This window comes from Dreissena polymorpha, chromosome 2 (assembly GCF_020536995.1).
Source record: "Dreissena polymorpha isolate Duluth1 chromosome 2, UMN_Dpol_1.0, whole genome shotgun sequence".
Lineage (NCBI taxonomy): Eukaryota > Metazoa > Mollusca > Bivalvia > Myida > Dreissenidae > Dreissena > Dreissena polymorpha.
The window spans coordinates 153,013,016-153,030,575 of NC_068356.1; the positions used below are offsets into that span (position 1 = coordinate 153,013,016).

Consider the following 17,560-nt stretch of genomic DNA (forward strand, 5'->3'; position numbering starts at 1 on the left):
ACAAACAACCGAAGGAATCACAAACACCAATCCAAAAGAGAGTAATCATTTAAAGAAATATAAATGTATAGAGACTTACCGAATGAAATACAAGATACACATTAACGAAAAGCATCAAAACGACGCATTTTTGTCAGTCAGTTCCCACTTACATAACTTGAACACAGTTAGCTCCCGCATACACATGCCCACCCCACCCCTCTGTCCCTTGAATAAGTGCAGCCAAATGCATAATGCATACAAAAATTCGGATCCCGTATTCACCAACTAATTCTTAAAATAGACTGAGAGCTAAAAAATAATCTTTAAAGTTTGAATACATACCTGCTAAAATAGTTTAAGTCATTAATACAATGATCTAAATAAAGAAAATTTAGTTGCAGGCGGAAACTGCCATGTTAGACATTATTTTCAAGTTACTTCAGCTCATCACAGTTTTTAAAATGTTCCTAATTTTCAAAATAAAGTTTTTAAAATTGAAATCCGCGCTAGAAAGCTTATTTGCTTCCGCATTATATTCAGTAAAAGCATGCTCGTATAGTCCTTGATGTCAACATGGAATGCCGTTCATGGACCACCCCGGCCTTTGATATTAAACGGTTCTCGGGCAGTATGCAAATGTTCAAGTGTGTGTGTTGACATTCTGTCAACAGTCTTAATGTGGACGAAATTGGGATTCGAAACATCGTCATAGATTCGCGAACGGCGCATCTTCAAGGGGCCGAAAGTACGCTAGTTAAGTCGTAATTTAGATTTAAGTGTATCGACAGGAGCTTTAGATCTCCCTTCACGTTTGTTATAATACACAAGGCAATTGTTGAGTTTGTGTAAATAAGTATGTATACTGCTCTCATTAACCATAATTTGTTTTAATTTATTATCACGTGCGGACAAATAAAAATTGTGAATGACAAATGGATTTATAAAACCAAATTTGTAATAAAATTGTACATGTACATAGCAATTATTTGTCTCTTTCGTAATTTTATACGATTTACTTTTCTGTTGCACCTGTTGAAGTCCAGCGCAACCACATGAGTAACCTGTCTGAACTGTTCGTTTGTAACGATAGTTAATTTTTGATGTTCTAACTTGTGTCAATCATAGTAAAACAATAATTTAACAACGTATATGGTGGAAAACGTTAGCTGAGAAAGTGTGTAATAAACGTAATTTCAAGGCTCAGACAGCTAGTGAACATAATAGGCAACATATACACTTATGCATTTTAAAATCAAAGCGATGAAGGCACTGTACGTGCTCGCAATGTTATTGTTAAAATAAACATAGCTACAGGGTAGAGATTTCCAGTGCAGCGTTTACAAATAGCACGCGAACGGTCCAAACCTTAAACTTGAAATGATATAAGTATTTCAGATTAAGATAAGTTGATATTATTCCATTTAAGCAGATGTATTCTTGTGATATGTGATTTTATGTCCGCTTAACCTTTCAATATCATTGTATTTTTCTCGAAAAATGTGTGTGGGGAGGTCCTCCTTTCAAACCGTATAAAGTAGTTCATAGGTAGTATAATTCATGTTCAATACATCAAATGTACACAATAACTGAAGCATATATATGAAAACAAAATTCAAGCAAAAATATATTTATATTTAATATTTACTAGTTGAATAGTTTACAAGAAAGGATGCAAAAAGTACATTTACTACAATTTTTATAAAAAAATGCAATTTTTCCAACACATATTTTTTAGCAATAAGTTGCATATCCTACACAGGTCGATACATTTTATCCAAAACTATAATTAAGAAGCACTTCTAAGGTGCAAGAGTTGAAATGTTGGCTATTGCAAATATAAAAGAAATATGGAATCGCCTCGTTTTGTACATTTAGTTTATCGGGTAAAATATAATCTCAACTCTTCGCACACAAAAAAAACGGTTTTTGCTGAAACAAACATGGATGAACATAAGTAATTTGTTGCTTGTTGTTTACGAAATAGCTGCCATGTTTAGCAGCCATGTTTCATAGATGCATCGCGATACCAAAACATTCCGTATGCATCGCATTTATGAATTCTTAACAAACCATTCAAAACGTAACATATATCAAACACCGAATCTTCCATAAATACATTTATAACAGGGGAAAAATGTTGTTTTTATCCACGACTTTAGATGACAGAACATCGAGTAAAAGCAGGAATGTTTTACATTTAGGGTTTAAACTTGTTTGGATTGCCTTTCACTTTCCACAGAATTTATTACAAACCAAATGCGCTTCTTAAACTATTCAAGTGGGTGTAATAATTTTCCTTTTTTTATTATTACACCATTTATCCCCCTCCCTAGTAGGAATTGTTTTTATGACAATTAGAAACACATCAACGTCACATGCAACAATTAGTAGTACTACTTTCTTAAAAGAAACATGATAGTTTTACATGGTTTAAAACACATACTATATAGTAAACAGTTTATATGTGTTCCTTTGCGACACGTGGACTGATTATTCAATTAATATGGTTATTTATTGGAATCATACCATTCATGCCAACCGCCGAGTCTATGAGCACCTCTTGGCAACTGGGAGATTCATCCAGTGGAATATCTAAACGATATAAATTTAATTATATATAACTAATTATATAATGTTATATTATATTTAAAGTACCGCATTTTAATGACACTTAGGCATAAACGAAAATAGTGAGTAATAATACGTGTTGGTTAAGTAGATTATTAGTTTGAATTCAAACAGCAACACAGAACATATATGTTTTCTAGTGGATCCAAATATTCGATAATATACTAAAACAAAAACAAAATCATTTTTATTTTTCGTTCGCAACGTTTGTATGAATTTAAAAAGTGCTGCATATTTTCTGGGGATGAATGACGTCACGACTCGACACTAATTTCGCTATTTGATGTTATATAAGTGATGCATCTTGCGATCCATTTCATTTACAATCTGAGTTTGAGAACGGGAAACTAAATGCCATTGATCTATTAACGGAAACATTCAAACACACACAAGTTTTCTTGTTAAACATCTTATTTTAAATATTGTGAATGACGAATTTTTTCTTATTCCCAACATATAAAAAAAAACAATCACATAACAATATATTCACATTTTAAATTTTACAATTCACACTGCCATAAAATTAAGTTCACGTACGAATAACGTTAGAGGGACTTGTTCACATATTTTCGTACTTTTTTGAAAATGTCATTGTATGAATTTAATAACAAAACTGTAATTTTAAATAGTTGTGATAAATTATTAAGAAGAAAAAGTCAGATACCTCTGGAAGCAAACGCTAAGGGGATAGAACTACAACAAGCACCACTATATATCGATAATACAGTAAATAATCAATTAAAATATTAAATAAGCTGTATTATTTGTTCCTATTTTGATTGGTGATTATATATTAACGATAATATATTGTTTAATCAGTTTCTTAGTCAGATGTTTTATTTTAATTGTTGGAACCTTATTTTTGCGTACCTGTTTTAATCAAAAACAAGAGTTCCGCGGTGGGAGACATATGTCCCCCCAAACAGGGCTTTGAACTAGTGACCCAATATTTAATAGGGGTCATCTACTGTCCAAGGCCAATGCGCATGTGAAGTATCAAGCCTATCGGTCAATTTGTTAACGAGTAATTGATCGGAAACAATGTTCGCACTTATTGTGACAGTTGACTTGCCCTTTTACCTAATGATTCCAATTTCAATAGGAGTCGTCTACTGTCCAATGCCAATGAACTTTTGATTTATCAAGCAAATTGGTCAATGCGTTGGTGAGTTATTGATCGGAAACAATTTTCACAATTATTGTGACAATGACCTTGACCTTTTACCTAGTGACTTTAATTTCAATAGCGGTCATCTACTGTCCACTGAACATGGGAAGTATCAAGCCAATCGGTCGATTTGTTGACGAGGTATTGATCGGAAATGATTTCACACTTATTTTGACGGTAACCTTGACCTTTGACCTAGTGACCCATATTTCAATAGGGTCATCTACTGTCCAGGGCCAATGCATATGTTAGTTATCAAGCAAATCGGTCATTTCGTTCATGAATTATTAATCGAAAACAATTTTCACACTTATTGAGACAGTGACTTTGACCTTTGACCTTAATTTTAATATTCATCAACTGTCCTAGGCCAATGTGTAGTATCAAGTCAATCGGTCAATTTGTTGACGAGTTACTGATCGGAAACGAACTGGTCTACCGACAGACAGACCGACCGACATTTAGCATAGCAAGTATTTTACAATAGTTTGATTGTTGTATAGGAAAATAAGAATGCGTCATGTGTTGTGTGTTCTGTTTAGTACACTGTAGAACGATTTTGTATTATTATGTTATTTGAAAGCATATGCACTTCATTCGAAATGTTAAAGCTTCTGTTTCGAACTATTGAGCATCAATTAATATGCATGTATTGCACACACCTGTTTCCTTCTGGGAAGTACTCTTCCACATAAGCGTTCTTTTCAGCTTTGGAATAATACACAGCATCACTGGAACACAACACAAATAACAAGATAAAAATAATAAGATTCACACTAAAACATCATTTAAATAAACATAAAAGATATATTTTAGAAATCAGGCTTATTAAAAAAATATGGCCGGCCATGGATGTTGAAGTTTAGAAATGTATTTATTGTACGTACCTTCTCCCAGAAACATTGCCGTGATGATCACGCAACATACTATAAGGGCTAAAAAATACGAAACCGTACATCAAATTAAATACACATTATACCAATTAAGTAAAATATCTACATATAACCAGTTGTTGTTGTAAATGATTAAAAGATTCATTTAAATGGACGTCGTTGCATTCAAAATATTTAATCACATACAATACACATGCGTTTTGACGAAAAGTTTACCATTTTTATATAGAATGCAATCCTTGCAATATTTTACATCTAAGCTCGACTCTTCGATTGTTGATACAGCAACGTTGCTGCTATTATACATCTCATAGCAACTGTAGTTTCCATATGTGTACTCATTAAGCTCCTTAATAATAAGAATGCCACCACGTCCTGTGAATAGTGTCCTGAAGTTGTCTTTATATGTGTCGTTGAGTATGACACAAGTTGGTGCAGCAAACATACAGTCCACAAGAATGTTTTTTTCGTTAGTCTTAAAGCTTACAAAGGCAAGTGAAATATCTCCCGGATATATACACTCTATAGCCGTTTGGTATTCTGATTCATTAGTTAGAAGAAGAGGTTCTCGTACTTCGTGGTCTGAAATAAATATTCGTTTGAAGCCAATTTTAATGATGCGTCTTAAAATTAATAAATGAGAAATAAACAACGTTTTATTTTCGATATTGCATAATGTCAGTTAAAGTGTGCTTTTCTTGAAGCAAACATTGCAATAAGTGTGTTACCTTTATATATTCCATTGGCGACATTCAAAGTCATCATACACATGCAAATCGTTAACAGCATGATCTGAAAGACCCGCACGTGAAGAACATATGATATACACAGAGTTTATCTATATTGGGAATGCATCCAATCGAACGACTTACACGTATTACTCAATTATTTAACTTAATCGGTACCCATCCCCATTTCTATCTCTTGTTAAATTGCGTATTAACATAATCCTATTAAATTTGTACCAATCTTTTAACGCGCGCTTCTTTTTTGTGTGTAGATATCCGGTCAGAGTAACGTACAGATGCATACGACTAGATACGAGGCCTATGTTCCGTTTTAATGTATAGATACTTGATGTTTAATAAACGAATGGCCATTTGTTTTGGAGTTTTATGAATGTTAAGTACGAAAATGTAGACATATGGGGTAAATATTGACACGGTTCGAACAGACGGTTCATTGGTAACGACAAACCTACGATATGTTCGAGGCTGGCTTCATACTAATACATTTTTATCTGCACATCAATATATCAATAACATATATGACTATCAGTTCCGAAATTGATTTTTCGTTATGTTTTATGAGTCGCATTAACGCACTTATACGTGTAGCTCTTTCTTATAATTGAAATTAAAACTAATAAAAAAAAATCATTCGTTTTTTTACATTCTCATTATCAACTTCCTTTTACATCTGGCCCTTGTTATTACCTCTACGCATTCCCACTGACAATAATTTGTCAGTTCAGACTGTTTATCTACTGAACTAAATTTATTTTTAAGTTAATGCAAATACTATTTATGCGTCATGTTTTGGAATCCCATCTCGTTCACCGCTTAATCATAAAGTATCGTAAAGTAAAGATTCATTTCGTTGCTGAACGTACAAGCAAGCTGTGTGATCATACCACGTGGTCCGTCATTTGGGCTAGTATGCAAAAATATTTCTTCTGGTTAGAAAATTCAACAATTCACAAATATTCATTAAATAACATGTTGTTTTTTTTTGTAACCATAAAACGTAAATTTATGCATTTTCATATATGCATACATAAATTAAATGACATATCGCTATATGATCACGCTTACTTGTTCTAGTAATAACCATGGGATAATCGCCATGTTGTTTAACATCAAGTTATGGTAGCTACATTAATCTCCTTGGTAAACGCACTGTGTCTTTTTATCAAGGGCGTTTTACATCAACGAATTCAATTTTGTAAATGAGATATAAACTAACCAAAGTATATCATATTCGCACGTGTAGTTTTACATTACCTTTCTTTGTGTTAAATATATCCAAACTAATTATGATGTCTTGTACCAAAATGGACGTAAATTGAGTGGAATCCCACTATCCTTGTACAGACGTACGTTAAGGAAAGTCCATAAATGAAATGGATTTTTTCACAACGGAATCCCAAAGAAAATAAAATCGCTGGTGCATATTAGCGCATTCAAGTTTTAATTTAAAATATAAGTTTATGTAGGATATATGACATGCTCTAGTAAAAATGCTAAAACTTATTTTTTCTGCGTTCCCTTTTTCTTTATCGGTTTTTAATACGAATTTCAAAGAATTTAAATTAAACATAGAAAAAGTGCAACACAAATTCAAAAGAAGTAGTACCTGAATATCAACAAAATTAGAAGTTGATACAACTGCTTATGACTTCTTGAATCGAAAACCGATTCATTATAAAAGACACGAATATTGTTGGGAAATCTCCACTAATTGTTAAGATGTGAGCATATATCACTTATGCACGATGTATTGTTATTAGATTTGCATGGGAAAACATTAATTTGATTATAGATACTATTGAACAATAGTTAAACAAGTGTACTTAACATCCCTCGTTCAAATGTATGTGTTGATTAAAGAAAGCGATAATAAAATGTTGATGATGACACACTTGATGCTTGTTATATTTCCAATTGTTAATGTCCCATGCGATTCTTTAGGTGGGAACGAACCAATCAGAAGTAGAAGTACAACCTTAATGAACAAAAGTGCATAAAGTGTCGTTATGCGCATGCGCACAATCGATATTGGGGCTGAATAGTATGGAGTATATTTCTCAGTTCAGCGAGCGAATTGTGAAGTCGTTAGTTCGAATCCCAATGAAGGCATTACCGCAATTTGTTATCGGCTTAAACAAATTTTTGGAAAGACTTCATTGATACGTGAATAAAAAGGAGAATTGTGCATAACCTTATTTGTCTAGCTGAACATACACCAGAGATTGCATTGTATAGTGGATTCTTAATTTTCTTCGTAAAACAAATAGTTAAATACCGCGTGATTGTATTTTTAGTTTAAGCCTATTCAGTTTAACCCAATCGCCCTCGAATCCGTTTTTTGGGCGTAGATTCAGTACTGTGTGCCTTTCGGCGGAATCTATAGAACGCTCCCGCAGTCAAGATCGAACAAGTGACCTCCCGGTCGCTAGGCGGACTCCATATCAATTACACCACGGCGACCTTTGAAAGTATTTTTCATTAACAATCAATTGAATACGAAACACATTTACATTTAAACAATGGAAAACTAAAGCAAACAATCAAACAGGACATTAATTCTTTGCTTGGATAAAAATCTGGTAATGTTCATTATTTAAACAACCGTCATACCATATCGTACAAAGATGTATATAAAATATAATCATAATGCATGCGAAAATAATATTTTTATTTTATTTTTTCCATAAGTGTCAGTACCCGTTGTTGTTTTTGTTTTTAAAGAAAATGCTGTTGTGTTTTTTTTTATCTTATACCACAATATAACGTATATTCCCCTTTCAAAACTCACATGTTAAAGAACGACATGGCGAAACACATTATTGGATTGTAGTTTCTGAATTGTGTTTACTGGTATGTTCATTGATACTCTTTAAGGTGATTTGAAAGTGCGCCTTACTAAGACAATGGCATCTCTGTAATGTTTGCAACTTACGTGCTTTTGGTCAAATGTTCATTCGAATCTAGTTGTATTATATCGCATTTCCAGCGATAACAAGTTCCGGAATACCTTGCAAATAGTTCAGCCTGAACTGTTTTGCGAAGTAAAAACCGCATTTATGGCAAATTGTACTTGTTGGAACGAGACATATGTAGATTATTACATCAATACTATCCAGGTTTCAACTTTTTGGAGCAATGGATGTGTTCATTGCCTGGAAACGGAAGTTTGTATAGTAGTAATACAGTGACTGTCAGGACAGACGGTAATGCATATATATATATGTGTGTGTGTGTAAATATTTATGTTTGGTGTAAGATTGTTTGCAAATTAATGGACGTGTTGTGAAATGTAAATATGTGTATATTATTATATACCGTTTATTGAGTAGAGTTGTATTTTAATTTATTGTGTAATATTGTGTTGTATTTGAATGAATGGATTTTTGTGAATCATAATCAAAAATGTGTTATGTAATTTAATTCCTGTGAATACTAAAATTTTAAATGCTTCAATTTATTTAAATGTATTTAATTCCTGGACAAAACAAAAAACTATGAATATGGTGTTTTAACATGGAAGAAAGGTGTCAATCAAAGCTGCTAAAGTTTTCCGGTATTATTCACATCTATATATTACCATTGTGACGAACCCTCTACCCGTTTTCTACAGTAAATGCAGTGTGATGAAACTGCAGTGTGACGAAACCTCCGTAAACCAACTGGAATATAGCGAATAATTAAGATTTAGGTCAACATCGTGGGCGGTCAATATTTCGGGTCTTTGAACTAAATTGCAACCGATACACAAAATGAGAGCAAGAGCTATACATTGAAACCCCGCAAAACTAGATATAATATGCGCTTGGTGAAATCTACCATTCTTACCATCTTAAAATAAAAAATTCTTCAGCAATTGTCGATTCTTTCTGGGGTCTGATACAGCCGCAGTACACCCGCATATATCCAGTATATCCTTTATTCAATAAATGTAAGACTTTTAGGGAATATTTAGGAGGAAAAAAGATTGTAACATAGATATATGTTTTTATTTGGTCTACAGTGGTGTTGATATAATTCCAGGCAAGTTATAAAAAAGGCATTCCAAGAGTTACAGTGGGTTAATTGGACTTTGCGTGCATTTGTTTGACTTTGTGTACCTTTGCTACACTTAGTGTGTTTTTGTAGTGTTAAGTGTGACCGTTACGGCATGTAACCAATAGCTTCTTTTAATTTTAGAGACATGTAATTAATGCTATAATGCCTCGTAAACTATGTAATATGTTTCGATGTAATGTTTAGAGGATGTTTTTGTATCATGACAGTTTTTAATTTATTGTAATTTACATGCTATTTACAATATATTCATATTTCTGTTCAAATGATATGCATCCAATGTTAAAAGTGATTTTTGTATTATTAGCCAATGTACAATTTGGATTTATTCATTTGGAACCTACTGACGGGAATTTTTATATGAATTTTACTGGTCATGATTAAAGGTCAAAGGTGACGTTAAACAGCTACGCCGCAAAGATGTATTTAGATAAACAACAATGCAATCTTAATATTTAATTGAAAACTGACTAATGACACTTGCTCTCAAAGCAAAAGTACTTGTAACCTGTAAATGCCAAACCGAAAGTACGATAATCTATAATATGCAGTTATTTTTCAAAATATAAAGGTAAGCTAAAAATCAATGATCAATTATTGCAACTGTTAGTAAATTACTGTACTGAAAAAGTTATACTATAAGCAATTATGAATTTGCTACTTAAATTATCACTAAAACTAGCAAATGGAACGATACATTGTAACATCGAACAATAAATGTTAGTGTTGTTAGTGTTGTTGTTGTTGTTGTTGTTGCTGATGCTACATATCACTGACTATTCAATGATGTATACGTACTGAAAGGAATAAACTTCCCGATGACGTCACATAAGCTGAATCGACCCATTCCTTCAAACAGTTACTTAGCGTAGATCGACCGTTTCCAGATCCTTTATTTTCATCCGTCGAAAGACGCTCTCAAATACTACACACGTGCTTAAGAGTAAAGTGTAGTGCCTTAAAATAACATCGATTCAGTCGCAATATTATTACATCCCCGTTGTGTCTTTGTGAACTTCATGAAACGACGTCACATTTCTCTAATGCACTCAGTATGTAAATATTCGCGGCGAACCTATAAATACAATATCCATATTTGAATATACTGAATCGTGCCTATTTAAGCAATATTAAAATAGCTGATGCAAGTTCGCAAATGTATTATAAAAAGTAAGCGATTTGATTCTTATATATGTTAAAGAACGCCTGCTAACCCTTTTTCTTTCTTTGCATCCAAAAGGACTTTCAAAACTCCTTTTATTGTCTTCCCAATCATGGTCCACTCTCTTTCCTTCACCTTCCAAAATGGTACATGTTACTTGGTTTTCGCAAATAAAACAATACAAGTTTGTTTGTTATACTTTTAGGATCTTAAAATGATATAAAATCCAACTTTGTCTGTTATACTTTTGTTATACTTTTAGGATTTTAAAATGATTACAAATCCAACTGTGTCTGTATGAAAACATGAAACTGTATTTGTATAGAGAGAAGAAGTATATTATACATTGTCTTTTGTTCAAATCCAGTTAGAACATGTACTTGTTATCAATGTTGTGGTATATTTTTGTATGTAGAACATTTCTTTAAATAAATATCTTTTAACTAATACCAATTATTACTGTGTAAGCCGATTTATGAGAACGCTGGTGTTTTTTCCCCAATATTCGTCACATTATATTGGAACTAAAAGGTAGCATGTGCCTTCTAATTTCAATGATATCTGGAACCTTTTTGCACCAAGGGAGCGAATTATTTTGTTAGTGAATGTAACTTTGTACAACTTGACAAAAACATTGGTATGCTAGCCATTGTTTGTTAATATGTGTTTAAATGTATGTTCTTAATGTAATAAATGTTCTGATGAAAATCATATATCCAATGTGTTGTAATGAAAACCACAACCTATACATATTATATGTCAAAAACAACGTTACATGTATATGTCAACATTTTACAACATATGTCAACAGTAAACATGAACGCATGTTTATTTGTGTAAGATTCATAATTTGAAACATTATATTAAAACACTAAAAAATTGTCTTGCGGCCATAAGGCTTAATTATGCGTTTCCTGTCGCACATATAAACATATTTACATTTCAGCATAGGTAAAAGCACGGATCATATAAACTTTGTCATGAAACGATGTTTGATATAGTAATCGAATGACAACGGTGATAATCACATTGTACCAGTATCTTTAAATAAGGGTGTATTATGACAGTGGATTAAAAAAACGTCAGTATAAATTGGAAGTTCATTCTTACATATACTGTTTTTAAAGTCACTACTTCGTTCAGTCTTATTTCTCAGTCGTATTCTTGCCTACAGTCGTTCAAAGCTATAAACGTTTTCACTAAGCTCCTAGTACGTATTGTCTCAAACTACATAAACGCTGTCAAAATGGGCTGTATGAAGGTAATGCATTTTTGAAAGACTGGACCGTAAAAAGGAAATTTGAAATACCATGCAATTCCGATTCTTTTCCGTGCTTTGTCAACAGTTGAAGTGATGCGGGACTTCGATTGTAGCGTCGTAAGCAAAGAAAAACCTAGACGCATATCGACATTGAATTAGATTATGGAAGCATTGTTTTATGGTAATGTCGGGTTTAATGTGTTTTCACAATGTCATGAAAATATTATGTATTCGTTTTTGACGGATTAAAAGAAACATGCTACGTTACAGAGATAACATTTAAGATCGGTGTTTAAAGACTCTATAAGTTCGTCGACAACAGTGGTAAGGCGGTTGTCATCAGCAAACAGAAGATTATCTGGCATTGATGCCCGAGACAATGTCGTTAATATAAATAAGGCAACAAACAATTAGCGAAAAATGGATTATTCGGATAATAAAAAACGTGCGGTATAGCGAAATTAATATGTGTTTGCACTTTATAACGAATGAAATATAATTGCAACTTTGTATCACTTTCTATTTGTATAATATGTTTTTAAGAAAAAAAAAATTGTTTGGCGTTCAACGTTAATTAACAGAAGTCACAGAAAACAGTGTCGTAACCAAATCTTGGCAAGACAATTCAGCTGCGTTGGGTAATCATAAAACAAATACATTATATGCCCGAATTCCTGCAAAATTAATAAATGAAGGCAACTCTAGTAAGATTTTTGCATTTAAAATCATATCATCGTTGTAAATTGCATATATGTTTTCATGATCTCCGACGCTAATATAACAATAAATAACACTTCAACTATATTTTTTAATCATGAATATCTTTGCAAGAACATTATAATTCAAGTCAATAAAAAGTAATCTCCCCTTATAAATGTCATGTTTGAATTTGCTCAACAAACAATCGCACGTTGTTGTAAATGTGGACGTGGTTCATATTCAATACGACGACGAAGCCTAAAATCGCGGCGACATTTGCATCTCAAAACATTCATCTTCGTTTTGTGTTTTGACAGATTCCCATACAATCACTTTAATGAGCCGAAATATATGCCCCAGTAATGCTTTCTAATTAACGGCGTTACACTAGATGTCCTTACTTTGACTAAAAACAAATATTGTGTTTTGGGGAAGTCGGATGGAAATATCAGAAGTGTTATAATGCCTAATGGTTATCCATTACAACTAATTATTGCATGAGTCTCTCGCGAATGTGCACGGTGTAAGAACCGCGACAGTCCTATGTAATATTCGTGTAAAATATTTTTAGGTGCTCGTGAAATTCGGTCGGACTAAGACCACACTGAGAATGCAGATCCGATTAAGAAGAATCACGTAATGCAAGAAACAGCGAATAAAAGCAATCAACAGCAATATTAATTAGGTCAAACAAACGTCCGCGGAGATGAAGGAATAGTTGCATGCCCTCGAAGTCGATAAGGGGCTGTCCATAAAGCATGTCACGCTAATTTTGACCATATTTACCTCCCCCACCCTGCCATACACTGTCACAAATGATGGACCCCCCTCTCATTAAGTACGTCACAATTTCGCACATTTTTGTCATTATATCTCCTTACTAAGTTTAATCTAAACCACACTTCATTATCAAACTGTATTACAGTATAAAATTTCCGCTTAAAAGAACACGCCTATATTTAAAATGACTTTAAAAGTAAAATAGTTTATTCTCAACAGTTCTCACAATTATTAATTGAAACAGTAACTAAATTTAGAATTCATGCAATTTTGACATGCGCCTTATTAAATGTTTTACAAAAGTTTTGAAAATTATTTGTAAAGCTATTAAAATATTATAAAACTAAATAAAAAATTAATTATTAATTTAATCAAAAATGAATAAATGTGTGCCATCACAAATGGCCTAACCCACTCCCTCCTGTCACAAACGGACACACTTTCTTAGTCCCCCTCCCACCCCTCTGGAACATGAAGTATTTTGTGGACGGAACCTTAACTGACTCGGCTTTAATGTGTCTCTCGCTACGCAACTGTAAAACATCGCTCTGGTGGTCTTATACTTATTTCTATTAAAGTAGCATTCCAACAGATTTCACGTTTTGGTAAATTGCCAAAATTAAAAAAACTTGTTTCAGATTCACAAATTTTCGCTTTAGTTATGATACTTTTGAGGAAATAGTAATACTGACCATTAACCATGCTCTTAAATATCTATTTTATGCATCTTTTAATGATTTGAAAACCTAAAAATTATAAAGCGTCGTGCTTCGCGAAACGATTGAATAATGTGGAAAGTTCTAATGTTGTCGTTTTATTTTGGGATACTACGAGAATTGCTTATATAGGTAATCAAAGCGCTGAAGGCACTGTAGGTGTTCGCTGTTGTATAAGTTTAGACGCAGCTCAGTTTTAAAAATTATGTTATGCTTTTTATATTGCAAGTTTGAAATGAACACAACCCATTTAAATTTATAAAGAGTGTGTCTTTAAGCACAGGTCCAGATGTCTTTTTTTATCATTAATAAAATATATAATTTAAGCTTCATTATGGGAAAACAGGGCTTAATGCATATGCATTAATTGTCATCCCAGTACCAGAGACTCTCTTTAAACGAAAAACATTATAAAATCAGAAATGTCGTCCTTGACTAGCTTGAGCGCATTGCACAGGCTAATCAGTGTGCACAGGCTAATCTTATTTGACATGCATTAAGCCCCGTTTTCCCTGAAAGCAGCCAATATGTACAGATTTCAATGATAAACACTAGACTGGCCAATGTCGTCTTACAAGCTGTTAAACACTAAAAGTCATATACACCCACTGCAGTGTACCAGCGGTGAACTATAAACAGGCAGATGTGGTGGTTATCTTTCCTAGCAGACGCTCCTAGCATTTGTCGTCTGCATAATTTTACTTCAACAGGCAGTGGTTGTCTTTCCATAGCTAACGCTCACACTAAAAAATACATCCGCTCTAAACATGAGCATGGATTGTCGAGTGGTCTAGGCGGGAGATTTTTTACTCCAGGGGTCAGTGGTTCGAGCCCTGTTGAGGGTTACTTTTTTCCTTTTTTAAAATTGTAATCTTGTTTTTTTACTGGCGATTTTTAGTTCAAATGTTTAAATTTATCAATATAAAGCATTAATAGACAAGCTTTAGAGGGACTGTCAACCACGAATGACGATAAAAGAAAATACCGTATTTTTTTTTACAATGATTAGTTTATATTGATTAAAATATCACGACTGGTATATTACATTACTTGAAAAAAGTTCATATTTTATGTATATTTGATAATAAAATTTCGCGATGTGAAATCGAAAGTACATCGCGAAAATAGGTTACATAACGATATACACACTATAAATAACGCGAGTAGATTGATAATTTTATATATTAGATATATACAATTCACTACGCATGCACAATTTGCATTTCTGGGTTTAACCAAGTGACGATGATGATCAATCTACTGGCGTTATTTATAGTTAACGGTAGTTACCTGGTAGACATTCTCAGTAAAATTTATTACCAAATATACTGAACATATGAAAACTCAACAACTTTTTCGGCGTGCTGTATTAAGCCAGCTTTTCACCTGACCTTACCTTTGTAAGTGTCCAATAATATTTCAATAAAATTTCCCGCGGCTAGATACGAATGAATACACTTCATTTATTCCATTGGCTGATTTGAGTATAACACCAAAACATTGGAGACATATCCGCGTCTTTGTAACACTGTGATACTGCATGAAACAATTTTATCTCTAATGAAAAGGCTCAATAGATAGAACAGTTTACAATCAATTCTCGACATAAATACAGTTTGTGCGTGCACCTTTTATTTTCAGAGAATTACCAGCGCAAAAGCGTTTATACTAAAGGCTATGTTCTCATATTTAGTACTTACTTCCATATTCATGTCAACATGTTAACATGTAAAAGTATAAAGAGCAGTGGAAGCGAGGCCTCACTTTAATGCATTGCATTTCAACCCGCGAGGTTTCGGATCAATTCGCGGCCAGTGTGTGAAAGTCAGAGTTTATATTCAGTTCATCACCGGAGTTCGCAGCCAGTAAAATAATCGTTATATAATAAAGACTCTATCCGTGAACTAGGTGACCTGGAATTTTCTTTAGAATAGAAATATGTTAAATGAAGATATTCAGCAATATAATTAAGATATGTCAATAATAGATTATTAATGTGTTTTCAACAATACAATAAATATTATTTTAGATTAATTTAACAATAATTATTCCACCATATTGACTATTGTATTAAGCATGAGCGCGATGATTCTCGATACTGTTAATAATCGACTCAAATGGCAATGCCCGACAAACCACTAAAACGGGTTTGTTCGAAGAACGCGCCTATACATACGGATACTTCGCGTGATGCCGGTTGACTCACATGTTTTAGTTTAACTTCCATTCTTCTTTTGGTTTTCTGTTTTGTATCTAAAGGTTTATGACCAGCAATATGTAATAATGTAAAATAAGCCGCGAAAACTCCGCGTAACATCCCTTACTGCGTGTGATGCAGCTAAGAACTGCACAGAAAAAGACATTCGCTATCATTGATCTCATTCATTGAACTGTCAACGCCGTTTATCTTTTTTAAAGATATTTCTTGTTTCAAGTAATGTAATATACCAGACGTGATATTTTAATAAATACAAACTAATTATTTAAAAAAAAATCACACGGTATTTTACAACATTTCTTTTCTTCGTCGTCGTGGTTGCCAGTCCCTTTAATACATGCCAAAATCTGTTGGACGGCACCTTTAATTATGTAACGTGATGTAATAATATTTGTTATTCTTACGACACACAATTCATACATGAATATAATCATGGGATCCGATAACTCACGTGAACGATCATGGTTACCATTTATTTTATTTAGATCATGACATGTCAATATTGATTTTAACGCCGAAGGTCGTTTACAAGAAATTTGTTGATGATTTGGTGGTGCTACACGTCTAAAAGGATTGTAAGTTTTTATTGACCGAAAGTTAATATAAATTATGCTCGGTGTTACACAACGTCGAACAATTGGAAATTATTCAGCTCTTTAAGCATCTTTTGCACACGTATGCGTTTCTATCGAAGCCCATCAGGAATTCTCCTTACCTCGCTAGGAATTCTCCTAACCTCGCAAATATGGGGCGTGCTTCAATATTCATAAAGGGTTGGTATTCAACTATCGAAGGAACGACAACTCTGCGTGAATCTGTGGTTGTGTGACGCGCTACAGCTTTCGATGTGTGAATATTGCTTGTATTCTACAATATTCGTTCTAACGTTATGGTAAATACAACAAATTCGGTATTATGTTGAAGACACTTTATTAACATTTTATTTATTACGACAGAATGTTGTGGTAACCGTTTGTAGCTGAAACACTATAAGTATTGTTTAACCCATAAACAGTACGGTGTGTATTTTTGCAATTCATTGAGTGTATTACACAGGTTCATTGTAAACACGTGCCCGTTATTGTGAATACAGCTTACGGATACAACAATTAATGAACAGGATTTACACAGTCGTGTCGGTATAGACGTTCGTGATTGTAAACACCTTTTCGATAGAAGTATTTCTTTCAAAACAAAGCATTCGAAAATCAAATGAGACACGTAACAAAAACTTGATTGTTCTAGAACGAG

General features: G+C 33.2%; 1 protein-coding gene across 1 annotated transcript; it reads right to left on the reverse strand.

Moving 5' to 3' along the window:
- Positions 1–1,732: 1,732 nt before the first annotated feature.
- LOC127870481 (uncharacterized) lies at positions 1,733–6,756 on the reverse strand. Its single transcript, XM_052413068.1, has 6 exons — positions 6,675–6,756; positions 5,400–5,463; positions 4,888–5,253; positions 4,666–4,713; positions 4,441–4,509; positions 1,733–2,574 (listed from the first exon to the last, which is right to left on the reverse strand). The coding sequence occupies exons 2-6, from the start codon at positions 5,458–5,460 to the stop codon at positions 2,477–2,479; spliced, it is 642 nt and encodes a 213-aa protein (XP_052269028.1). The 5' UTR covers positions 5,461–5,463; positions 6,675–6,756; the 3' UTR covers positions 1,733–2,476.
- Between the last annotated feature and the right edge of the window lie 10,804 nt (positions 6,757–17,560).